This window comes from Saccopteryx bilineata, chromosome 9, assembly GCF_036850765.1.
Source record: "Saccopteryx bilineata isolate mSacBil1 chromosome 9, mSacBil1_pri_phased_curated, whole genome shotgun sequence".
Lineage (NCBI taxonomy): Eukaryota > Metazoa > Chordata > Mammalia > Chiroptera > Emballonuridae > Saccopteryx > Saccopteryx bilineata.
This window is the reverse complement of record NC_089498.1, coordinates 26156545-26183851: the sequence shown is the minus strand read 5'-3', so window position 1 is coordinate 26183851 and position 27307 is coordinate 26156545. Positions and strand designations below refer to the sequence as shown.

Genomic DNA, 27307 nt, shown 5'->3' with positions numbered 1-27307 from the left:
CGTGCCCCTGTGAGGTCAGTACTACTGGCCACATTTCAGAGAAGAGAAAAAAAAAAGAGAAAGAAAGATTCCTCTGTCCAAGTTCTATACCTAATCAGTGAGAGCCCTGCCACTCGAACTCAGCTCTCTCTCCACCTCCACGCCCTGGACTCTCGCACCACAATTATCTGGCAGTGAGTCCCAGATCCGGTTGAGGTTTCCGGGGCATGAGATTTCATCAGAGACTAGCAAGATGGGGTAAAAGACCAAATAAGAGTTCTAAAAAAGAGAAAGAGGGAGGAGGAGGTTGGAACTCAGACACAGGAAAGAAAGCCTGGTCGTATTAAGTGGGTGGACAGTGAATAGAAGAGATGCTTAATTGAAAACGAAAAGTTCAAATGTCATACCAAGAGCTCCGTATTTTTGGCATGATCCATGTGACATACGATAATCACATACGACACACACTGCTTCTAAAATTCTTGTCATTCTACCTGGCACTCCAACCTCTCTAACCACCACAAATAGGAGTGAACATCAACAAAGGTGGCTTCAGTGTGTGGACGTCTTAGAATCTTCTCTAATTTCTAAAGAAAAACACACTGGCTAGAATATTTCTGCTAGAAAACAGAGTTGGGGGTGGCGTGAAGTTCTGCATAAGCAGGCGGGCCCAGACTCTCAGTTCTGGTGCCCAGACAGGAGTAGGCATTGGACAAACTGGAGGCAGGAAGGCATTGATGCTTCTTAAACAGAAAAGTGCCGTGTCGAGGGCAGTGTTTCTTTTCTTATTTTTTCATAGAGATTAGACATTGGGACTATACATTGGATGGTTAGAGGAATGGGAAGGTGCAGGCTGGGAGACCAGTTGAAGTCACTTCAACTGAATTAGGCCATGAAGAACTAGAGTAAGGCCAAACTGGTAGGACCGGCGAGGTTCTCACAGAGTGAGATGTTCTAAAGGGAGAAAACACAAAACCAAACATGGAATTGAGGAGCGGACTGGCTAGTAAAAGGAGAAGACAAGGAAGAGTTAAGGTGCTTTTCTGATTCCTACTTGAGCTACTAAATACACTGGGTTTCCAGCAGCCTATTTTAATGTTCAATTATGCCCAGAGGCTCGCTGTCAGCAATCCATGAACACGAGGCACACAGAATAGTAAGTTTCAGTCCTGAGTTATATTTTTATTAGCTCTTTTTCACAATAAAACTAACCTCATGTGTCACTTGCCCTTTATAAGGGTAAACACGGGGAATCCACTGAGTATCAGAGCAAAGCCCCTTTCTGTGCAGTCATCGGATTACGGCCAGGAAGGGACTCCAAAGGCAATCAAGGCTTTGAACAAAGCTCACTGTAAACTGACCTTGTTCTTTTCTTCAGGCAATCGCACCTCTGCGACTTTCAGACTGTGACATGTTTGCTGAATATACCGGGAGCCACACCCTCAGCAGTTACATGCCACAGCCTTGGCAGAATTACAGCCTCGGGAGCTGGTTAAGTGAAGTGTGCTGTGCCGTGTGCACAGGGGACAGAGGCCTTAGTTTACGCACCTTGCTTATTTATAAGCCGTGACTTCTTGCAGTAGTAGGTCAGCTCCTGTTCACAGTGCTCCGCGCGGTTAATCGTGGCCTGGAGTTGCTCTAGGCTGGCCACGTACTCGAAAAACCCAGAGTATGGGCTCTCCGGATGAGTGTTTCTCACTCTGGTGAACTCAGAGCCATTGTGCTGGATGATGGTCCATGCAGTTTCTTGGATGCAGAAATGGGGGAAGAAAGAGAGGAGACCATCACTAGTCTGCAAAAGTTAAAATAAATAAAGAAAATCAAAATCACCTTTCATCTGAGTCAAATTTTTCTAGTCATAAACCTCTCTGAGAGGTAGAATCAACATAAATGGACTCTTAAAATTTAATAAAAAATATATATGTAAATGTTTTCTTGAATTATAGTAAAGTGGTTCTATTCCCTGAAATTTATACAACTGCCATGCATTTGCAGTGGTTTTATTTTACTTTTTCATAAATTTTGCCAGACAATATTAATGGTGAAAAATACTATGAAAAATGATTATTAAATTTGTGTAGTATATTTCATTTCATCAAATCTGGTACGCTACTTTTTAAAGATGCATCATTATTTTACTTTCCTTCAAGGAAAAAAAAACTACTTCCTATTATAATTGTAAAACACTGTGGAATATTGATATACCCTAAATTCAGAGACATTACAATGTGAAAAAAAGCGCATCTCAAAATTTTGTAAAATATTTTGAATTGCGTAATGTAAGCAATGACTTTTATAGTCTTAAAAATCATCATATTACCTTCAAAAGGAGTCAAATTTTTATTGCTTATTTATATCTCTCTTAAGACAATATTCAATTATGAGTATACATCTATTTCTTTTTTAAATCAAATTTGAAATATTCATTTTGGTATCACATGATCTGCATCATTATACAATACAACAGGAAGTTACTTGCTTCAACTGGATACAACTGATTCAGCACCAGCCACTCAACTGACACCAAAAATACTAGCGCCATCACTATCAACACCTAGAAATATCTGCGACCATTTCCTTCATCTTGATTATCAGAAGTATTTAGATAAAATAAAAATCCTACATTGTTTAGAACAGAATATAGGCATAATGTATCTGTCCTTCAACTTTTCCAGCAAGACTTTTATTATCTTTACTGTAATATATACAGGCACAAGAACAGATTAATGAAAAGTTCTCTGGTCTAATAGGTAAAAAACAGATTGGAAATTGTCAAAACCCTGGTATATATGTGCTGTTAAGTCACATAACTCTCTGTACTCCAGAGAAATATTCCAAATTAGGGGAAAAACATTAGGTAGAATTCACTGTCCCCTTTTCTTTTTAGCTACTATATTCACATGGTTCAACAAGCAAACCAAAATAAAGAGGTATACTTTGAGAAATTTCTCTCCCAGCCCTCTCCTAGTCTTCAGAAGTTTGAACAGACAGACCTGCTAAATAAATAAGATAGAACACACGTTGGACAGCCTTGTGCCTTCTACGTGTGGATCATGGTTCTTCTCTGAAACAAAAGCTGTTTTATTTCTGCCTTGCATTTCAGCTTACTATAGAGCATTATCAGTAAGGGCATGATATACAAGCTAATGAAATCAATTATGGATAGCCAGATAGCAGCACAGTGCAGAAACCTTCAGGAGAGCTGAGTGGCAGACGTGGCATGGATCTGTGCCCTGAAGAAAGTCGGGGGAGAGTCTGAGCCTCCTTTTCCAAAGTTGGAAAATATGGTCACAGAATATAGTAACCAACAGAGTAGGTCTGAAGTTCCATAATTTTGGCCAACTCAACCTCGGCTGTTAGAAGTTTAAGGTTATTAACGAGGCAAATCTGTTAGCCTCGCCTCTGCTGGACTCTGCTTTTACCGTTCAGCAAAAACGATTCATCTTGTGCTGTGGTAAATCAAAGGGACGCCCGAAGAAGCTCGGCTCTGGCTGAGCAGCTGCCAAAGGAGCAGGACAATAAACCTGCCTGAAACCTTTGTCTCTGCGCCTTCTGGGTCACACCGAGAAGGACTTCCCTCTAGTTTAGCATCCACTGGGTCATAATTAACACAGGATTCGAAAGGTCTTTTCAAGTTGCCGCAAGAGATTCAAGGCCACCGTGCATGACAACCGTTAAAGGGCAGCGCGTATCAATGTTTCCTTGTGAAGTCCTAAAATTTCAACATTATGCTCGTTCCTGTAAGAGATTTTATTTTCTAATAAAAAAGTGCTACAAAGTAGGAAGTTCACCAGATGTCACGCTTGTTAGATAGACTAAATTTCCAGGGCAAGGCGGAGACGATGAAATCTTCACAAGGGATTTCGAGCAATGGAACTGGGAGCCCAGCACCTACACTCATCTCGCATTCTTCACTAACAGGGGAATCTCCCAGAATTCATTTGCACCCTCCTTACTGCTCTTTCAGACATGAGTCTGCTATCCGATGTTTCCAAAAACACCTATTAGAAACTATAGCTGTAAAAGACCCAGACCTCACAATTTGCAAATTTAGCACTTTGTGACTTATTTTGCTGGCCTTTTCCACTCATCTGTGAGCGCTAAGAGAGGAATGATAGTTTCTGATTTGCTAACCACACTAGTTCTAGTGCATGAGGCTTGGCACAACGTGCAGAGGAAGGCATTCAAGAAATAAGGGAACAGACAAATGAATAAAAACAATGCGTGGTCCAGACTATAATACAACCTTCCAGGCAATCTGATTCTGATTCTATGGTGGCTCTGAGACATTCATTGCCTTTTAGCTGTTTCATAAATCTAAACTGTAGATAAACTAAGAATTGCAAAATAACATTAAGTCTGAAGTTGTGAAGGGTATAGGATGATACCCTACTTGCAAGTTATCCCACCCATATAGAAATGTATCTTATCTCTATTATCTATCCTCCTATGGGTAGAGACACAGGAGACCTCTGGATCAGGGACCTCTTGCTCAGAGTCTCAGCAGCCTCCATGCCTGACAGTCCAATTTTCCATGGGCCCATACAACGAGAGCCATCGCCCCTCCATGTGCTGGGCTGCAGCACGGGGAGGAGCCCCAGATTATGAGACGCAGAGTTTGGAGAGGATGGCTGGCACCTCCTCTCCCCTCCATAAAGTGAGGAAGGAGAGGGGGCACAGGTCCTTCTGTTTTTATCACTGTTGAAATGCAAGCGAATGCTGCTCAGGGAGATAAGCCTTTAAATCTCTCCAGAGAAATTCAGTATCTCTAACTTCCAAGGTATATTAACATTTAATCATCCTTTAACCCAAGGCTTCCAGACTTTTTTCAGAGAAAGCAAGTTCCTTGCAACGTGTAATTCTTGTCTACGGACAAGGAAATGCTACCTGGTAGAGGTCTGACTGACCTCCCTCCTGCACTTTGGAAGAGGCCAGTTTTGTTCCATTTGTGTATTCATTTCAACATTCCTGATGTGTGTTTGCACGTGGTGCGTGTGTGCGTATGTGTGTATGTGTGTGTGTGTGTCCGCTCTTTGGAGTCCCCTTTGAACTGGCTGCGACATCTGACCAGTTTCCTCACTGTGTTAGACAAAAATCTTTAAAATGTGTCTTTTAGCCTTTATTTTTATGTCTGTGTAAGAATCATAATTTTATTTTTTAAATTATCCTTTATTAGTGCAAACAGAGCTGTTCAGATAAGAAGACACAGAGAGACGAGGAAGATGAGAACTGAAATAGGCAGAAAATCTATTAACTTTAATAAATACACTAAAATAAAATCCTGAAAGGCAGTTTGGGTCTACTCATGTCTCTCCCTGAGGAGATCTCCAATAACATAAATTGTATGTAAAGCAGCTGAATAATTAAGAACTTGATTTATCTTGGGCTGACTGCTACTTTCCAGCGCGGTAGCGGTGGCGAGGGAGAAAACACGCTGTGTAAGCAGCACCGTCGCAGGGCCGCGCTCCTTCCCGCTGACTAGCTGAGGCTGATGGAGGCGCTGCGCGCTGCAACAGCAGGTAGGAAGTGCTGCGTCCCGGAAAGCCGGCGAGAGGGAAGGAAAGAACATTCTGGAGCAAAACGATGTAAGCAAGGCTGCATTTGAATAATGACAGTTAGTTATTAACTCTCAGAGCTATTAAATGAAGGCCTTTATGACTGAAGTCCCTGAAGTAAAAATAATCTTATTGTAAATCCTGTACTTTCCTGTCTTCTCACTGAATGGTCTCGGGGATCCCGTATCTCAGGATCTCGAGGGGAGCTTGTTAATGGAGTAGAGACCCAGTCCTTGGTCCCTAAACATACCAACTCAGCTGAACTGAGTAACTATGCAGTAGGGAAGGATGGCTTGAAGCCACCAAATGGTCATTTCCACAGAAGTCTGAAAGCCACTGCTCTAGCTCTCGTCATTTCCCCCCACTGAAACAATCATCTTCTGCAATGTTTAATAATGAGGAACTTCTTGAATATAGAACCATTTCATCACTGAAAAGGCAGTGGCTTTTGTGGAGCAAAAGGTCGTCAACATTTCAGTAGTGACAGACACTTGGATTCATATTATCCTGACTAATAATTTTTAAATTACATTTAGAATACTCTGTTTGGAAACAATTTTCAATTGTTAACATCACTTAGGAAAATGTCCATCCAACAGAGGTTTACTCTGTGTTGTTTAGGTTGTAACGGTTAAAAGTATTTGAATACATATGAGGTCAGAAGAAGAAGTGAAGGACTGGAGGAGGACTCTCACCTGACTATTCTGTCCCCAAGACCTTGGACTCTCCTATCTCCAAAACTGTAAGAAATAAATGTCTATTGTTCATAAGCTACGCAGTCTGGTATTTGTTACAGCAGCCAGAATGGGCCGAGACAGTCAGTGTCCTCAATGGGTATTAGAGTAAGTAAAAGCCACCTGACTGCATTATGTGAAGACAATCTCTAGACCCATTCTGTAGTAATTTCCGCCAATTTCTGGTTTGACTTCCGTCTGCAGTTTTTAGAACTACACATGAATACGAAGGAACTGTGGCTCCCATAATCAGGTGCCTTCTCAGGATCTCATCCGAGTGTGTCACAGACATCTCAAACTCAAGCTGTGTACAGCTGAGCTCCTGACCTTCCCCCTTAAACCTGTTCTGACACTCAATGGCAACTCAACTACTCCAGCTGCCCAAGACAAAAATGTGGTGTCAGTTTTGGCTCCTTATGTTTTCTAACACTTCACACCTATTCACAGATTGTATTCACAGACAATCATCTACACTGCTATTACCCAGTACAAACCACCATCTACTGCTCTCGCCTGCACACCTACATTTCTTGAACTGGTATCCAAACAGGTTTCCTATCTCTATAGATAGATGATAGATAGATAGATAGATAGATAGATAGATAGATAGATAGATACAGATAGAGATATATTGATATATTGACATATATACACATAAATACATATCTTTACAGGGGTATGTCAAAAGTCAGTTTATAGCTGTTTGTATGTAAAATAATTAATAAATATACAATAAAATCTGTGTTTCACATACTAACAGTTATAAACCTACTTTTGCCCACACCTATATATATTTCAGACTGTGGTGTGTGTGTGTGTGTGTGTGTGTGTGTGTGTGTATGATATATGTATGGTATCCTAATTTCTTTCTATCCCTGCTCCTAAATGGGCATTTCCCAACACAGGAGCAGTTATGATCCTATTCAAGGAAAACAATTACATCCACCATTGCTTAAAACTCTCCAATGTCTTCTCTCATCTCATCTCATTCAGAGACCTTATAAAATTATTGTATAAATCCCATGAGTCTTCCCTCCTGCCCCCACCCTACTTGACTCTCCTACTCCTCCTTGACTACTCGCCATACTCCAGGCCTCTGGACTTGTTGCGGGTCCCTGAACACATCTGGTAAGATCACCCCTCTCAGAATTTAGTCTGTGCTATTTCCACTGCCTGAAAGGCTCTTTCCTTGGATATTCATTGCCTGATTTTAAGTAGAAAACCCACCTCTCCAACACCTTCAATTTAACATTTCAGTTTTCTGTCTGTCTTGCTCCATAAAACTCTGACTTCCTGACACACAGCACCATCCAATGTAGACTTTCTGAAGTGATGGATGTCATAGGTAATTATTGAGCAGTTAAAGTGTGGCCAGGGAGACTGAGGAATTGACATTTAACACAATCTTATTTTAACAAATTAACTTAAATTGGTAAAATGTATTTTAATTCACTTAGTTTTATAACTTTTAATTAAATTTGAATCTAAATAGGCACTTCTTTACTAATGACTACTGCATTGGACAGCACACATCATCTGACATTCATTTCTTTGTGTTTCATGACAAAGGAGTCAGGATACCTTTTCACATTTATATATAGGTTTCCCAGCACCACTGGTTATAAAGGAACCTCAATCCCTTCTACTTTGTTTCATTGGTCTGTTATCCTTGTGCCAATCACACCCTGCTGTACTTAGTCTAGCAGTATAATCTCTGTATTTCCGGCAGAGTTGACTCCTGCAACTTTATTCTCCAAGATTAATTTAATTCTTCCTGTTCCTTCAAATCTGCTGATAAATTTTAAAAATTACTTGCTTGTATTCACCTAAACAATTACACTGACCAGCAAAAAAACACCCAGCTGGAATTTTAATTTAGGTTTGCTCTGAACCAATGACTACTTAGGAAAACTGGTATTTATACCATGTTGAGCTTCCTAATCAATGAAAATGTTATCTATATTTCTCAATTTATTTAGGATTTAAGTTTATCTCAAGATCATTTTATACTTATCTATATAGAAACCTTGCACATCTTCCATTAGATTTATTACCATATATTTGAGACTTTTAATCCTATTAAAAACAGAATCTAAAATTTCATTTTCTAATTGTTTATTGCTGATATACAGAAATCAATTAATTTTTTAAAGAACTGACCCAGTAATCATCCTAAATTTTAGTTTTTTTTTATCTGTAGATTATTTAGAATATTCTTAATATATAACCTGGTCATCTACAAATAATGAGAAATGCCACTCTTCCTTTCCAGCACTGGTATCTTTCATTTATGTCTCTTGTGCTACTGCACTGACTGGGACCTCCAATACAATGGAGAACAGAGTGGTGATAGCAAGGCATCCTTGTGTGAGTGCTGGGAACAGGGTAAAGCGTTCGGTATTTCACCATAAACTGTGTTACTTGCTGTGGGGTTTGTGGGTACTCTTTAACAAATGAAGAACATTTCCTTCTGTTGGTACTGTGTTGATTTTTTTTAAGTGAGCAGAGGGGAGATAGAGAGACAGACTTCCGCATGCACTCAACTGGGATCCACCCGGCAACTCCCCATCTTGGGTTGTTGCTTAAAGCAACTGAACTATTCTCGGCACCTGAGACCTATGCCTGAACCAACTGAGCCACTGGCTGCAAGAGAGAAGAGTAGAGAAGGGTGAGAGAAAGGGGAAGATAAGCAGATGGCCGCTCCTCCTGTGTGCCCTGACCGGGGATCAAACCCGGGACTTCCACATATTGGGCCAACGTTCCACATATTGGGCCACTGAGCCCACCAGCCAGGGCCTATACTTTCTTTTCTTTTTTTTTTAAATTATGAACAGATGTCAAATTTAAATAAAATATATTTCCATGACTATTAATTCCTATTTAAGTATATGTAAGCAAAAAATTCAAGAATAAATTTCATGTTTACCTACATTTAAAAAGTAGATACTTTTCTAGGCTTTTACATGCATCAATACTCTCAAAGAATAAAGTTGATCCTTTTTGATTTGGGACTTAACGAAATACCTTTATTAGTAGATGTTCTATACACATACCACATATATAGATAATAATGACAACATTTTCAATCATCTTTAAACTATTTTTAAAGATTTATATTAGTTCTACTGAACATGCGTTTTAATCAAATTGCAAATTAGGTCAACTTTGTACTTGCTTCATTTTAATTTTATGCTTAAAGCATTCATGCAAATATTACCATTAAATAAAACTTGATTAACTCACCAGTCATATTGCAATATAGAAGAAATGGTTCTAGGGGACCACTTCCATCTGAGTCTATATAATAAAACCCCGAAGTATTTCCGCTATGTTTATAGGCTTCACATGACTGCTCATAGATAGCTGTAAAAAAATGGATTATCATCAATAAAATATTATTTAAAAAATCTCTTAAATTTTAGTTTGGACACAAAATATTCCAAGTTTTACTATTTTTAAATTGGTTTTAGAGAGAGAGAGAGAGAGACAAAGAAACAGGCAGAGGAGAAAGATGAGAAGCATCAACTCATAGTTGCTTCACTTTAGTTGTTCATTGATTGTTTCTCATATGTGCCTTGATCAGGGGACTCAAGCTGAGCCAGCGACCCCCTGCTCAAGCCAACCACCTTGGGCTCAAACCAGCGACCTTGGAATCATACTGATAATCCCACACTCAAGCCAGCAATCCCGTGCTCAAGCCAGCTAACCCACACACAGCCAACAAGCCCACACTCAAGCTGGCAACCTTGGAATTTTGAACCAGGGACCTCAGCATTCCAGTTTGATGCTCCGTCCACTGTGCTACCATGGGTCAGCAAATATTCCAAGTTTTAAAAGAAGAAAAGGTAAACATACTTTTAAAAAATGATATGGGTGAAAGCAGATTACATAGAAAAAAGGGAGAATAAGGCTGTATTTTATGGCATTATTATTTTTTTATCACTAAAGAAATATAAAAATACCCAGTCAAAATGAAATTTCAGTTTATTTTTACATTAGGTAGAACAAAAAAAGAGAAGGCAATTGTTTTAAATATTAAGACATTTGTAAGTGTAATTTTGGACATCCATCTAAATTAATCTTTCAACATCCATAATAACCTAACATCTGCAGCACAATAGTGTAATCTCCTTAAATAATCTACTGATAGCCAATGATTATATAATAGAAAGTATTTTAATTTTTTATTTATTGATTTTAGAGAGAGACAGAGAAACATCAGTTTGTTGTTCCACTTATTTATGCATTCATTGGTTGATTCTTGCATGTGCCCTGACTGGGGATCAAACCCATGATTTTGACGTATCAGGACAACACTTTAACCAACTGGCCAGGGTTGGAAAAGTTTTAAATGATCTTGTAACTATTTTCCTTTCCTACATAAAATTATCTATAGATAAAATCCTTGTTGTTGTTTTTTTGTTTTTTTGTTTTTGTATTTTTCTGAAGCTGGAAACAGGGAGAGACAGTCAGACAGACTCCCGCATGCGCCCGACAGGGATCCACCAGGGGCAACGCTCTGCCCACCAGGGGGCGATGCTCTGCCCATCCTGGGCATCGCCATGTTGCGACCAGAGCCACTCTAGCGCCTGGGGCAGAGGCCACAGAGCCATCCCCAGCGCCCGGGCCATCTTTGCTCCAATGGAGCCTTGGCTGCGGGAGGGGAAGAGAGAGACAGAGAGGAAAGTGCGGCGGAGGGGTGGAGAAGCAAATGGGCGCTTCTCCTGTGTGCCCTGGCCGGGAATCGAACCCGGGTCCTCCGCAAATCCTTGTTTTTATAAAACAAATATGATTTATAAAGCTCCTCATCAATAATTTAAAAAGTAATTTTCAAAAGAAACTTTCTGTAATGCTCTGTAATGAGAATTCAAGATAATTAAAATTCAAACAGAAGAAATAGTTACATGCAATATGTCCCCAAGTGGTCTCATTGTGTTTTGATCCATAATTGGATATTTTTCATTATACAATTACATATTTTCCATGGACATGTCTCAATATTAACACCTGTATATGATGCACAATACCACTGGATACTTGGCCAAATGTACTGATAATTTCCATCAAGCTTCTTAGTCTGTGAAATGAGAAATAAATCATCCCCTCTGAATGTCCTTCCCAGATCTATTCTAAATTTTTGAAAATCAAGTTCATGACAATATAAACTAATGTAACTAAATTGCTCAGTGTTACAAAATTTCGAATAATCATGCAAAATTACTTCTCCACTCCTCCTCAGTCCAATGGTTTCATTTTGTCCTATTACATATTACACTGACAAAAATAGAGCATGGACGTGCTTTTTTGTGCAGTGAAGTGGGCACATAAACATGGTTAATTTCCATTCCTCCACGCGCACGTACCTATGTTCACAAACTCCTTGAAAGATGTTGGCAGGACCAACACGTAACTCCGAGTGAAGGGCTATTGGAGGGGTCACGTGATTGGATAAGGTAATAGAGAGTTCTTTTGCTTCATGTATATTGCTTGACATATTATAACCTAACTGTTTAACATATTATTTTCTAATACAACCTTTAAAAAGACCTCATCCCTGCCCCTCCCTCTCCTCATGTTAAAGATAGTAATGGCTTAACAATAAGTAATAAATAACTCGTCATTCTGGCTGCATATCTCAAAATGGTTATTGGCAAAAACAAAAACAAAAACAAAACCCTGAAAAACAAAAAAACCTTCAGCTCCATTCAGACTCACCTTCTCAAGAACTTAATTTGCTAACTTAATAATTGGAACAAATTGAGGACCATGAAAATATCTCATTTATTTACCATATGTTACTTTTTCCTCAGAGCTGTTTGGGTTTATATGATATTTTAATTCAGCCATTGATAACAATTGAAGATAAATAATGAGTCAATCAAAATATATTCAATCAGTTTTTTGTTTTGAGTTAGTTACTACCATGTGATGATGGAGGCTATGAAAACTTAAAATATACTGTCCTTCCACTAGTTGGGGGACCTGGGTCAAGTATCTCTCCTCTGGTTATAGTGAGATGTGACTTCAGAAACAACAAACGTTCTGTATGACCTTAGGAAGCAATATGTAAGCTGATGCCCCAGGAATGACTCTGGCTGCAGGCCTGAACAAGACTTCTGAGAGCCGCCCATGGCTGCAAGCCCAGGGTCCCGATCTCCACTCTGGCCGGAGCACAAAGGAGCACACAGTGAAGAGACCCAGAGTGGTGAGGCTGACGGCCGTGAATAATGCCCTTGAGCCTCCCCATCCTGTGTGTCACACAACTGGACAACCAAATGGCACAAGTCTACAACACTCACAAACCTCTCATCAGAACAAATGAATGGTTTACAATATAGGAAAAAAGTGTTGGTTGTGATCCCAGGCTCCGGTACATAACTGCAAGTATGTACACCCTCGCTGTGGCACAACTACTGAACAAGCCTCTGGCAAGATAATTAATCTCTCTCTGCTGCCTCGTGAGTAAATTAGGGCTAATAATCATAACCACCTCCTAAGGCGGTGATCAGAATTAAATGATCTGGGATGACTAGAAATCAACTGGATGCTAAATTTCAGGAGCACAAACGTGGGCTTATATACACACAGCAATGAAAAGGGAAACGGAACAAGGAAATCCGACAGGGCAGGAAGCAGGTTCAGCTTACAGTTGTGGCAGGTGGCTCCTCTGTACCCCGTGTTAGCACAGTTGCAGTGAAAGGTGTTCCAGGACTGGGAGCATTCACCACCGTGTTCACAATAGTTGGGCAAACACCTAAAAGAAGGTGCAAACACAATCACTACTTTCACTTTGAGAGATAAAATATTGATCACTCGTACAGGGTCATGTGAAAGAAGAATCCAACCGTAATGTAAAGAGTAAACTGAACATGACTAATAGTTATTCAGTCTGTCGTCAAAGCACTTTAATCACAGAACTAAACCGTAGATCAATAAATTAATCAGATTCCAAACAATTCTTGGGTAGTTGTGGCTGTTTAATTCTCAACGTGTCTTACTCTACCAGAGCCCTTTCATTTCCCTAAGTCACAGAACGCTAATTCCATGTTTCCAGAAGTATCAATAGCTTACGCAAAACAATATTTAATCATATTGATTTACTACACTGAATATGTAAAGGAAGGGAAAATAAAAAAAGAAGGAGAAAAGAAAGTGAGATGGAGGGACTTGTTTATTTACTTGGTGTCTACACCCAGGAATGTGGAAGGTGCATGGTATAGACCCAAATTCCAAGCACTGAGTCGGGATGCTCTAGCGTGCTGAGCTGAACTCACAAGGGCTCCTGGGTTATTTAAATTCTCAAGAGAAATACAGGCGTGCTCAACATCTGTTAAACACTGTGCGATTACTAGCTTGAGGTAGTTCACTTTCAAAGTTACATACTAATACATTCCTTTTAACGACACCTTATCCTCGAGACGCTGAACTTTCCGTAATTGAGAAAAAACAAGCATGTGACATCAATGCTGAGCAAAAACTGAGAGCAGCAGGTGTCTGATGGGGTCCCAGCCTCGAAAATCTGTACCGCACCCAATGGTAAACAAGTATAACTGCTAAGGAATCAATTGTTTTCAATTAATCTTTTTAAATTATAAGTACAAAGAAAAAAAATATATATATATATAATTTATCCAAAGAGTCACTAAGTTGTTAGGATATAAACATTAATGAAGTTGTTTGGACCTAAACTACTCTTTAAGTGAAAGGTATATCTTTTGGCTAAGGACACAGTGAAAAAGAATTACTGAGCAATATATTGTGCCCAAGGCTGTAAATGTTCTCATCTGCCCCAGATTACAATAGATATTCACTACAAAACCTGCCAAAAATGTACTTATGATGGCATTTCTGCCATCTCCTTTATTAAAACTAAGGAGGGGAACTTTATGTTTGCTTATGAAATTTTTCCAACTTTAACTGAAACTAATGTTATTGATTTTTCTTGATAATAAAAATAGATGTCCAATAGACAGAATCATACAATTCAGAAACACTAGAAAATAAATATAATATACAATCTCAATATATAAAAATTACCACTATAAATATGTACGTTTATGTGTTTGTATGTATATATACATGGTATATTTTTGTATATGTGTGTGTATGTGTGTGTGTGTGTGTGTGTGTGTATATGGCCTACCGGAAAGTTCTGTCCTTTTTTGGAATAAAACAAAATACAAATTTTTCTTATCGTCAATAAACTTTATTAAATAATATAATTGCCATTATTATTAATGATTTCTTGCCAGCGTGAGGGCAATTTGTATATCCCATTTTTGAAAAATGTTTTATCTTTTGATGCGAAAAATTGAATCAGTGCTTGTTAGATATCTTCTTCATTTTTGAATTTTTTGCCCTTCAAAAAATTTTGTAAGGACAAAAACAAGTGATAGTCGGAGGGTGCTAAGTCCGGGGAATATGGTGGATGCGACAGACATGCTTCTGTAGCATTTCTTCCTTGTTGAAATTCGTAAAAATTACAGTGGCGTAAATGAATTTTATCAGTAGCCATGGGTACACTATCGCTTCACACATAAGACTAACGTGAATCAACTTTGTTTTAGTTAATTTGCTACGTCAGCATGTATACATTAAGTGATAAAAATAGAGAGGCACACATGTGCCAAATAAACATGTGCTTACGTGTCGAAACTTGTTGTGATAGAAATGGACAGAACTTTCCGGTAAACCATATATATATATATATATATATATATATATATATATATATATCATAACATTGATGTTATTTTACAATCTGCCTTTTAAAATTTCAAAAATAAATAATGGGCACCTTTCCCTGCCAATTAGGTTTACACACACTTTAGCATTTTTATAGATTCACAGAAATCCATTCAAAGAATGTTTTGCTATGTATTTAATATTTTAAGCATTTCAAATCAATAACAATATAGAGGAAAAACATTTTTTAAAATTTGAACAGTAACATCCTAGTTGGTCCTCAGAAGAGGAAAGAGCAGGCTATTCTTTACTGAATCACAAACCATATTTTAAAAGGGAGCAGACATAAGTGGCTATGCCTAAAATGCTAAAGAATGAATCTTTAATTATTGCTAAACAATGTGCTATTGATAATTGATCTGCTAATGAAATATATAGATCCATTTTCCTTAATTATTAGTCAGACTTGTAGTCATTCCAATACTAAGTAAACTACCCATCAACCCATTTTCTCTAGCCTTTTCCTTAGACATTTCTATCATTATTTGCATTGCTTGTGAGCGTGAACAAATGCATTCATCAACATTCACAAAACTGAAGAAATGTGTTCAATTTTGGTTTACCCGATTGCCTGTCCTTTCCAATATAAATTTCAAAACACTCAATACAACATAAAACATGGTTGGAATTACTGATATTGAAATAGAAATCTCTATAACATTATCACATTTAGTAAAACCAAATAACTAGGTATCTATGGGTCCTAGGATGATGGTGACTGTCTTAATTAAAATCTCATATCTTTCCTCAAAGATTAACAAGAAGCACCCTTCCCCCTTTCTCTTCCACATAAATAAACCACACCTTCAGCCCTTTCTCTTCCACGTAAACCATGCCTTCACCCCTTTCTCTTCCACATAAATAAACCACGCCTTCACCCCTTTCTCTTCCACGTAAATAAACCATGCCTTCACCCCTTTCTCTTCTACGTAAATAAACCACGCCTTCACCCCTTTCTCTTCCACGTAAATAAACCACGCCTTCACCTCTTTCTCTCCCACGTAAATAAACCACGCCTTCACCTCTTTCTCTTCCGCATAAATAAACCTCACCTTCTGTGTCACAGGAGGCAGAATACCACCATGATCTCCAGCTTGTCAGCAGGGGAATAAACACAAGTGAGCACAGGGGAGAAGGAACAAGGGCAGATTTCCAAGGCTCCTCAGAAAGGGGAAAAATGTGGGGGACCAGAGAGGGGACAAGGACCAGCCTGGAGGGGAGATGGCATAGGCCCAGGGATGGAGTGGCGGGTGGCCTGGGGCAGCAGTGTGATGGAGGTCGGAGGGCTGCAGCGGGGAGACGAGGAGGCAGGCACTGAGGAGGCCTGCTGAGGCTGCCATGGTGGAGGCTGTGACCCGGTGGCCTGCATGCCTGTCGGGAGTCTCCATAGCCCAGGAGTCACTGGAGACAGGGACCCACCACAGCCTCTGCTCCACTGCAGTCGGGAAAGGGGAGGTGATGTCAGGGCTGAGATAGTGACCTTCCTCAATCAGCAGATACACTTAACAAGTTGATGTCAAAAGATACACCGAATTCTTCTGTTTAATAAGTGTTTTAGGTCAGAGCAATTTAGCAAGTACTTATGCCTTCACACTGTCACCCTGTCCCAGGCCCACTTGGGTTTCTGCCAAGATCTGGGGAGATAGACATGGGGACAAGGATGGCAGCTCCCCTTGCTGTTCTGTCCTCACCCTTGTCACCCTGCCACCAGATTCCCGGGGTAGGGCCACCTCCCCTGCATTCCACAGAGGATGGGGGAGGGTGTGTGGATGAATGTGTGTGTATTTGTGTGTGGGTGACTGTATGAGGAAGGTGTATGTGTAATAAGTGTGGGAATGATCTTATGAGTTTATGAGTGTAAAGATTTTGTGTGCAAAAAAGACTGTACTTGAGATGCATGTGTGTGTGTATGGGCTAATGTGTGAGAAGGCATGTAAATGTGTGCACAAGGAGTGTGTGTGCATAAGGATCACGCATGGTAGGGTGCTTTTGTACATATATGTGTGTGGCAAGCATACGAGTGTGTGTGTGAGAGACTGTGAGTGTGAGCCTGTGTGTAAATGTATGCACACTATCATGTGTAGGTTTGTTAGTTACAGTGAAAAAGAACTACATTGTTTTTTAGTTCCTGTTAAATTTTTAAATATATTTTACTGTTCCTGTTTGTCTTTTATTGAAATGTTTAAACCATTAAATTTTCTGTTTATTACACAGCGATGAAATATGAACCACAATAAATGTTCCTGTGCATGGAGGGCGTATGGCACGGCAGGTGGGCACTGCAGGCGGCTTTCCTGGACCCCGAGCGCTCAGAGCTGAGCTGGGTCCTGCCTCCAGCCCTGCCACCTTAGTCTACCTCTCTGAGCATCAGTGTCCATATTTATGAGAAGTAAATACAACTAAGAACAGGTTCTAAGCGTTTTTGTGAGGATTAATTCAAATACATATTAATCACTTTGAAGTTAATTTTAGAACACAGTCACTGCACAGTCTCACACATATGTGCACACTCATAGGCACTCACACATCCAAAAGCTCCTTACATCCTTGCACAAACACCCACGCAAGCACGACCTCACACATGAACCCACACACATGCATGCACAAGCTCACATTCACACACATCCAACCACACACACACACACACACACACACACACACACACTTTTTAGGTCATTCCCACACGCATTTTCCTACTCCTTAAACACACACATCATCTTTACACACACGCATTCACACACACAAATTTAAATGCTAATCCAGGGAGAGCATGAAGTTTTTTTAAACACATAAATTTCTAAAATCATTAAGACTTACTTGTGAATTGAATAAAATTCTCACAGATATATAATGCTCTTTCAAGTAATTGTACATGCTTTTGTGATAAATGAATAAATAATAATAAAAACTATTATTGGAATATGGTAGCTTTTTTATCCTGCATTTTTGTCTTTTATTGTGTGTGTGCAGATAATTATAATTGTGAAGTGTTCACAGAACAATGAATGGCTGGTAATGAGATATAGATGACTTTATTGACTGCTTCACACTTTCTTGTATTTTGCAATTTTAAAAAAATAATTATGTCTTGCGTTCATTGTTTCCAAACATGAACAAATGCTCTTTTAAAATACGTGCGTTTATTATCATTTGTCATTTCGACTGCACCTCACAGACACTCAGAGACTTCGAGCCCAGAGTTCCTGCTTAAAACACCCGGGAAAATATTATCGACACTTTGCCAAATCACTTCTTTCTGTCTCCGCATTCCTTTCCAGTGTCTCCTTTTCCTCTTTTAATAAACTTTTAAAATAATAAAAAAAGAGATAAATAAATACTAATTCGCGGGTTTTGGTATCTGCAGAGGCGCTGGAACCAATTCCCTAACAGATACCCATGGATGATTGTGTGTGTGTGTATGTGTGTGTGTATACACTCACATACACACACACATTATATATATACATACATACATACATACATACATACATAGATGTCCTCTCATGAGTATAAGAGGATGATACATTTGGAAATTTAAAAGGTATACAATGTAGAAGTTACTTTGATTTCTGCTCTTTTCCTAAGATAGCTAGAGTTACTGTAAACCCAAAGTTTTCTTTTAAAGTAAATGTGTAGTCAAGACCTCTGCATAATTGGCTCGCTATTTCTGAAGTCTTTAAGGTGTGAGACTGAAGCCATATATTCTCTGGGCTGTATCTCGCTCTACTTCACAAGTGTGCGCTCCAGAGAGCGGGCTGCATGGATATGGGTGTACAATGGCAGATCCAGGGCAATCAGAGTGTGGGTCTGCTTATACCCACAGAATTTTCTGCAGTCTGAGCTGGTCAACATGACCAGCGCTCACAGGTCGAAGACCGAAGCTCCCCACCGGTCCCTGATGGCTGGCACCCACCCGCGGTGGGGGCTCCCTGCCTCTGTGAGTGAGCCTGCCTTGAGGGGCAGATCCCGGGCCTGGTCATGGGCCCTTCTCAAAACTGGGATTAAGGTTCCAGAGCTGCAGCGCCTGGAACTATGGCAAAGGTCACCGCCATTCAATCCCCTAATCAAGCCAATTGAGGTTTATTGTCTAAATTCTCCCTTTACAGGATCATCTTTTATTACAGAAAGCATTATTGCAGATCATCTTTTATTACAGAAAAAATTGTTTTATCTGCAAACTGGATTAAATAAATAAATGGGTATCCACAGAAGAGTAATGATATCCTTCTAATTCATTGTTAAATAAGATTATAATTATTTTTATAGACATAACAACATCTATTAGTGTCCAAAATAGGACCAACAGACATTGACAGACTAACTGGTATATCAAATAGAAGAAATACAATGAGTGTTTGTGTTGATAAGATATTTCAAACAAATAATAAGTTATTTTTAAACCTCAGAACTTACGAATTGATTCAAAGTATATACTGCACTTAACTACAGGGTGGGGGCTAAGTTTGTCACACAGTTAAATTTTTTCAGGTCGTAATGGTCATGACATTCTATTGAACTCAATGACTAAAATTAACTGTCTTAATATTAAAGTAGGGCTGAAAAGATTATTTGACTAAAGTTGACTATGCCTAAAAATACTTTAAAAGTATTAACTATCGATTTTCATTCGAAAAGTTGCTTGTCCTCTACCATCAACTCCCAATTCGTGCACTGCCACGCCCTGGACTGGCGTTCCTGCCGAAACTGCTGGGTCCGCCTTACACCCTGATCCACACCACAGCTCCTAACTTTTCCGTGGGAGCCGTTCCTTTTCATACTCCCTGCAGAGAAGATAGTAATGGGTTTTTTTTTAAGGTACCCATTAGGAGCATAGCAACCAACCACTTAAATTTCTGTGCCTCAGGTAACACTACGCAGCTTTCAGGGAGTAAAAGACAGTTTGATAACTGAACAAATAGGTCTCCGATCGCTTGGTACCTGATGATCAATAGGACAGTTAGGGTATCCTAAGCTGTTGCGTTTAATAACATATTTTTGATACATTTATAACCACCTGAAATTATAGTAGCACCAATATTATTTTTTGTTAACTGGTAGCCTCTGTCCATAGAATCAAGGTCACTTGTTTTTCTTTTTTTTCTAGGTATAACTTGGCTACTCTATTAACTTTTTTTTTTCCCTTCAATTTCTTATTGAATTTATTGGGGTGACATCGGTTAATAAAATTACACAGGTTTCAGGGGCACAATTCTACAGCACATCATCTGTAGACTGCTCTGTGTGTTCACCGCCCCGAGTCCAGCCTCCCTCCATCACCGTCTGCCCCACCCTTACCCTCCCTGACCCTTGTTCCCTCCTGCAATCCACACTGTTGTCTGTCTATAAGGTCTGTTTTCCCCACGGGAAAGGTAGTGGTGGGGAAGAGGAGAGAAAAAACATGTTTGTGTTACATATAAATTTTAATCTGCTGCCAAACGTTTGACAGCAGGCAGGCAAAATAAAGACGTGACATGGCCCTTACCTGTCTGTGATCCCACAGGAGTCAATCTGAAGGTCACTGAAGTTCCCCAGGGACCCCTGCTGAACTGAAACCAGATCTACCACTTCGCTACCAATAGAAATGAGCCTCATACATCCCTGAAATCCACCCAGGGGATTTTTACATTTGGATCCAACGCTGTTGTCAGGACAACCTGATAAAAGCAAAACACAGGAAAACCAGGATATATCACAATGTTAGGTAAAATTTCAGTATCATAGACTACTTCGTTAAAAAAAATAAAATCAGCATTTACTTTATTAAATTAAAATAGGGAGAAAAGCTCGCTGCAGTTATCATTTAGTTTGATCTAAATTACAAATTTCAATTCATACAAAGTACTTCTCTTTATTATCATAGGATCCATAGGAAATTACTACTATTGAAATAATTATGGGCAAGGATATTGACTTGATTCACATTTAAAAATTATGCATATATTAGCTCAAGAATCCTAAACATGTATGTCAGCAGTATTAAATTATATCTAATTTAAACACAGGAATGTAGCCTTTTGAAACATAAAAGTAGTAGAAAGGATGAAACTGTGCACTGCAGCTAAGAAGAGATAAATAAATCAATAGTGGTGAAATACCTCTAAAGTTGAAGCTACCTATTTGAGAAAGAGGTTATAATGACTTGAAATAAAATTACTATTTTATTTAATTAAGTGACTTATTTTAATATACATACAAGAGTCATTATGGTATACATGCATTTTAATAAATCATATTGGCTTAATGTCAAAAACACTCTCCTGAGTTTATTTACTCTTTGCCTCATAAAAGAATATTCTTTTATATTATTTTTTTTCTAACATTATTCTAAGACCTGTTACTAATTATTTAAATAATAAAGAACTATAATACTGACCATTATTGTCTGGGGTTTAATGATGTTCTAAGTGTTTTTCTATCCAAGTGAAATAAATAATTTTATGGAGCATGAACACATATATTATGCATTTTTCACTAATCTTTCTTTGCTGTTATGGTTGTCAACCACTCTTACAATTTCAAAGAATAAGAAATGAATCAGCAACTTCCTAATTCTGTACAATCTATACTAGTTTTCTACCTGGGAATTTCCACTATAATTAATTTTTTTCTTTTTTTTGTGTGTGTGGCAGAGACAGAGAGTCAGAGAGAGGGACAGACAGACAGGAAGGGAGAGAAATGAGAAACATCAATTCTCTGTTGCGGTTCCTTAGTTGTTTATTGATTGATTTCTTATATGTGCCTTGACCAGGAGGCTACAGCAGACTGAGTGTGACCCTTTGTTCGATCCAGCGACCTTGGGCTCAAGCTGGTGAGCTTTGCTCAAACCAGATGAGCCTGCGCTTAAGCTGGTGACCTCAGGGTCTCAAACCTGGGTCCTCCACATCCCAGTCCGATGCTCTATCCACTGCGCCACTGCCTGGTCAGGCTATAATTAAAATATATTGACTGAGAATATTTATCCTTAATGCATTGTTTTCCTAAAAAAATACATTTACATAGCAAGTCAAAGCCACACTCATATTCAAAACTGCTTTCAGACACATTGAAATGTTGTGTTTTAACCAATGGAGACAATGAAGTTTCAAATTTAATCTATCAAGAAAAGGTAATGAAAGCTCTTTGAGTATCAATTTATAATACATAGCACTAGACACATTTTCAGAGTTCAAATTACTGCCGTGGTGTAGGGTATAGTTACCATATCTCTGTATGTTTTCTAGATGACTTATTAACCAATTACGAATGTTAAAATAGAAATTGAGAGGATAATAGTTCAATAATATTTGGGGCAACTACAATATGCCAGGAATATAAACAGCTCTGCTAATCTCCTTTTCTCCAGGTGGTGTTTCCCGACACATTTCGAACTATTTCAGACTAGAATAAATCGTGCAACCTGCCCGTAGGAAACAAAACTAAGAAAACTTGTAGCCGCAGGAAAGGTCACGGAACTTTACAGAAAGCACACCCTCACATCACGAGGCGCGGCACATTCCAGCTACAGAGTCTAATAGCAAGAGATGCTAAGAACAAAGAAGGAGTTCAAGGCAGGTTAGGCTCATTAGTCTGTGATAACAGGCATCCACGAGCTAATAGAATGCAACAACAGAGAGAAGTTCAGCACTGAACCCGTTTGAAATGAAAGTTCTAAAATAGGAAGATTTCTGGGGAATACTTAATGCTGAATTAATGGATGGCTCCATTACTAGAGGCAGTCAGCATGTTAAGCACCTCTGAAGATGACAGATAAATTATCACTGTATGTCACTGTGCCAGAGTGAGATGTCGGCTTTGACTTCATGGCGACGTAGCCGGTCCGTGGGTGAGTGATGTGTGACCTACCCAAGCAGGCGGGCGAGAATCCTGCACAGTTTGGCATCGCTAGCTCGCGCCGTGTAGCATGTTAGTGGTCAGCACAAAGATTGCATAGGGAAATACACAGACATTGATCTGGAGAACCCAGATTTAAAGTTTATAATTTATAAATGATAAAAACTGACCACAATACAGTCTGACTTTTTGGAAAGCATGCATTTGAGGGGATGGGCAGAAAAAAGTAAAAAAAATGACAGACTGACAGACAGACAGTGAAGCTGGCATCGTATTCATTATTCATTGAACACTACACGTTCAGGAGTGGCCACTCTCCCTACATGACAGTTGCTCCCAAGACTGACACAGAACGGAGATGCACCCAGGCTGCTGGGACAGACTGCGCCTTCACTGCGGGGCATGCAATCAGGTTAGACTGACCATTTGCTGATAAGAAAACTGTAAACTTGCTGGTGAATTTAAAGAGAAGTGAGGGAGAACTGATGGGAAGTGTCTCAGGACATGGGATATTTATTTACTTGCAGATAAACTGGCTGAAGAATTAACGACCTAAGGAAAGCCTTCCACCTAGGTCAAACAGTCTAGTGACAAAGGGGACTCTCACCTGCACAGACCAGAGGGGTTTCTAGGCTGGCCATCAGTTACAGCTGCCCTGGGGATGTGTTCCCAGGACTCAGGGCTTTCAGTGCTAAATCCGGGGAGAGCTAGTCACCCCAATGCCAGTACCACTCAGACAACCAGGGCCCTTATGCAGTCCTGCACTTTAGGGGATCTTAGTCTCCCCTCGTCCAGCCAGGCTTTTGCTCACGGCTCCACAAGATCTCACAGAGAAAGGTGATGTGTCCTCTCCAGCCCTTCTCCCCACTCTCCAGTTTACTTCCAGAATCCAGAAGTCCCAGCCCCAAAGCCTCTACCAGGTTCTGGAGGCTGGGAGGAGGGTGCAGGGCAGCAGAAGGCCTCCTGCTCTCTTTGGGACCCTTGCCCTTGCCCCCAGCCCTGGAAACGTCAGGGAGCCCTGGAGATCGCAGGGCATGTATTTAGTGGCGAGCACCTGCTGCCAGGATCAAACGGACAGTATTTGGAACTGAAGGGCAATGACTGAGTAAATCCCAAAGTAATCTTAAAATTGGTTTTTTTAAATGTGCCAAAATCAGGATTTTACTATAGAAGCTTCCACAGCACATTGTTTAAAAACTTAGAAACACCTTAATAAATGTCAAATTATAAAGGCCATGGGAGAAAGAATAAACCTCAAATTCAAGACAAATCCACCTGAGGGGGATGAAGGGTATGATCCTGGAAGGACAAATGGGTATTGGTCACACTATCTTTCTTTTTTTCTTTTTTCTTTTTTTTTGGTCACACTATCTTTCTTAAGTTGTGAAATGCATGTGTAGATGTATATTTTCAAAAACTAATTAGTACTATTTAAATTGCATATATTTCATGTAAGATGTGAACAACAGAGGGACCTGGACGTGGGCATCTGGGAAGTCCTTGTGTATCTTTGCAACACTTTGGTAAATCTAAAACTATTCATAAATTCAAAACTGACTGAAATATAATGGTATGTGTCATACGTATCATAATAGAAACTATATTACAGAGTTCACCTGTGATCTATTTCACTATAAAATATCATGGGTCTGAATAAAAGCAATCAAAATATTCTACAAAAGAAATAGGGAGGCATCATTAAATCTGAACATGGACAAAAATACTTTAAAATGATGATTCTATATTCATGATTTACACTTTTATCTTGATGATTATTTTATCATATTTTGCATCCATCATTTGACAACATAGTTGTTCTTTTCCTCCTTATTTCTGTTAGTGCTTCTAAATCTTTTCCTTTGAAGTAAAGACTCTTGGTTAAGTTAATCTATATATTTCACTATCTCTTAAAGGAATGTGTTCATATGGGTTACCACATACTCAATTATATATTCCATCAGGTTTTATAAACAACTTGGTTCAGAAATGCACAAATCTTACTAAAGGAAGAAGTTCTATCTTTTAAGATTATTGGCACTATCCTGCCTTGCATAGTGATAGATTATGTACAACTTTTGTTTGTTTGTTTGTTTGTTTTTAATATCAGATACATGATTCATGGTCTGTGTGCTTACTGTCAATTCTTAGAAAGGGATTGGCGTTTTACTGATGAATAATAAAAATTGGGCTTTCCACCAAATTCAAAAGTGGTTCTAGAAAGAAGTAACAATTTAATGAAAAATAACAACAATGAGAAATACCTCAAGTCACTATTAAAAATGTCTTACTACTACCGATTTTACAACTTTACCTTTCTAATGGGGAATAACATTTTGTTTTAATCTTCAGTGCAATAGATTCATTACTATTTCCAAGGTTTCCTTTCCAAGCTTTCAGTTCAATTTAACTTCCACTAGACCAGTCAATGCTTCACTTGTTTTGTTCTCGGGGAGAGGTGACCTGGCATTGAAGGCTGATGCCCAAATTGCATCAAATGCATCAGTTATTGCATTATTACTTTGCAATGAGAAGAGGTTTCTGTGGCTAATTAAGTTAGATTATTCTGTCCATCAGCATAATATTGCCCTTCTATACTGGGCAGTAGGAAAGCAAGAAGGATGCTCTAGAGATGCTAAGAGATGCAATCAGGAAAATACTACAATGAAACCAGCTCATAAAATTAGAAAAAGACATGTAAGGACCACTTAACATCAGAGAAATACAACAAAGTTGGAAAGTAAGAACTGAAGAGTGTGGATAATTTCATCTGATCTCATTGTAGAAACTGTAAACGTAAGTAAATTCATCATGAAGAAATACATTTTAGGTTATAGTCTGTTACCTTGATCCATTCAACATTTCCACATTCAAAGAAAACAAGACATTAGTCTATAGCACTGACAGTAAGTAAAATATGATAACATCCCCCAGACAGAGGGGTAGTAACTGCAAGTATAGTTAAACTGCCCTTACAGCCTGACCACTTCTCTTACCTCCAAAATAATAGGTGCCACCTGAATAGATCTGCTCAGGCCCCAGGGAAGCAGCAGCAGACGTCACCTGGCCATCCACCACCACGCTCAGGTGATTCCTCTTGACAGATAAGGAGATGAAATGCCACTGTCCATCATTTAATCCAACACCTAGGAAAGATAAAATCAGTTTAAAGACTTATGTCTCAACAGTGAACAGTATAAACAATCGGTGAGGAACAGCAATATAACCATCACTCAATCAAGTACAATGCTCACATCGATTAATAACAGGAAACAAAAAGGAAGAGAGGAAAAGCAAGCACGTGGGCATTCGCCCCCTGCATGGGGAGATGTGCATATCATCTTCCCTTCTTAGGGTCTCAACGGAGAACAGAATTTCCGGATTTAGACAAGCCTACATAGTTACAATCTTTCAATTATTTGGCATGGGCCAATGTTCACTTTTCATCATGAAATTTAGCTTTTAGAGCAGCGGTAGTCAACCTGGTCCCTACTGCTCACTAGTGGGCATTCCAGCTTTCATGGTGGGCAGTAGCGGAGCAACCAAAGTATAAATAAAAAGCTAGATTTTAAAAAAAAAGATAGATTTAACTATAGTAAATAGTTTTATAAAGATTTATTCTGCCAAACTTAGCGAAAATCCAACATAAAGTACTTGGTAAGTAATTATTATTATATGCTTTAACTTGCTGTAACTCTGCTTTATAAATTTTATAAGTAAAGTTACTTCCCTGGCTTTATAAATCACCATTACTGTGGAACCAGTGGGCGGTTAGAAAATTTTACTACTAACAGAGATACAAAAGTGGGCGGTAGGTATAAAAAGGTTGACTACCCCTGCTTTAGAGGAAGGGGTTTGGGAAGGACATAGATGTGTTCCAAAAGTCTAGGTCAGCGGTTCTCAACCTGTGGGTTGCGACCCCAGCGGGGTCACCTAAAGCCATCGGAAAATACATAATGCATATCAGGTATTTACATTCCGAATCATAACTGTAGCAAAATTACAGTTATGAAGTAGCCACTAAAATTATTTTTTGGTTTGGGGTCACCGCAACATGAGGAACTGTATTGCGGGGTCGCAGCATTAGAAAGGTTGAGAACCACTGGTCTAGGTTATATCCAAGGCAACATTTTTAGTTTCAGCCCTCTCATGTAAACATGTTTTCTCACATTCTTTTGTTTTTGTTGATGATTATAATGCTTAAATATTTTTATTAATTAGGACCTGGCTGGTTGGCTCAGTGGTAGAGCATTGGCCTAACATGTGGAAGTCCCGGGTTCGATCCTCAACCAGGGCACACAGGAGAAGTGCCCATCTGCTTCTCCACCCTTCTCCCTCTCCTTCCTCTCTGTCTCTCTCTTCCCCTCCCGCAGCCAAGGCCCCATGGGAGCAAAGTTGGCCCAGGCGCTGAGGACGGCTCCATGGCATCTGCCTCAGGTGCTAGAATGGTTCTGGCCGCAGCAGAGC

General features: G+C 39.3%; 1 protein-coding gene across 2 annotated transcripts in view; it reads right to left on the bottom strand.

The window, feature by feature from the left end:
- The window catches only part of CNTNAP4 (contactin associated protein family member 4), a 285330-nt gene that overhangs the window by 63407 nt on the left and 194616 nt on the right, over positions 1–27307 (bottom strand). For both annotated transcript variants that reach the window (XM_066243208.1, XM_066243210.1), the window contains 5 exons: positions 25837–25986; positions 20496–20667; positions 12916–13022; positions 9512–9631; positions 1528–1725 (listed from right to left, as the gene is read on the bottom strand). In XM_066243208.1, coding sequence (XP_066099305.1) covers positions 1528–1725; positions 9512–9631; positions 12916–13022; positions 20496–20667; positions 25837–25986 — 747 coding nt within the window. The remainder of the gene's footprint in view (positions 1–1527; positions 1726–9511; positions 9632–12915; positions 13023–20495; positions 20668–25836; positions 25987–27307) is intronic.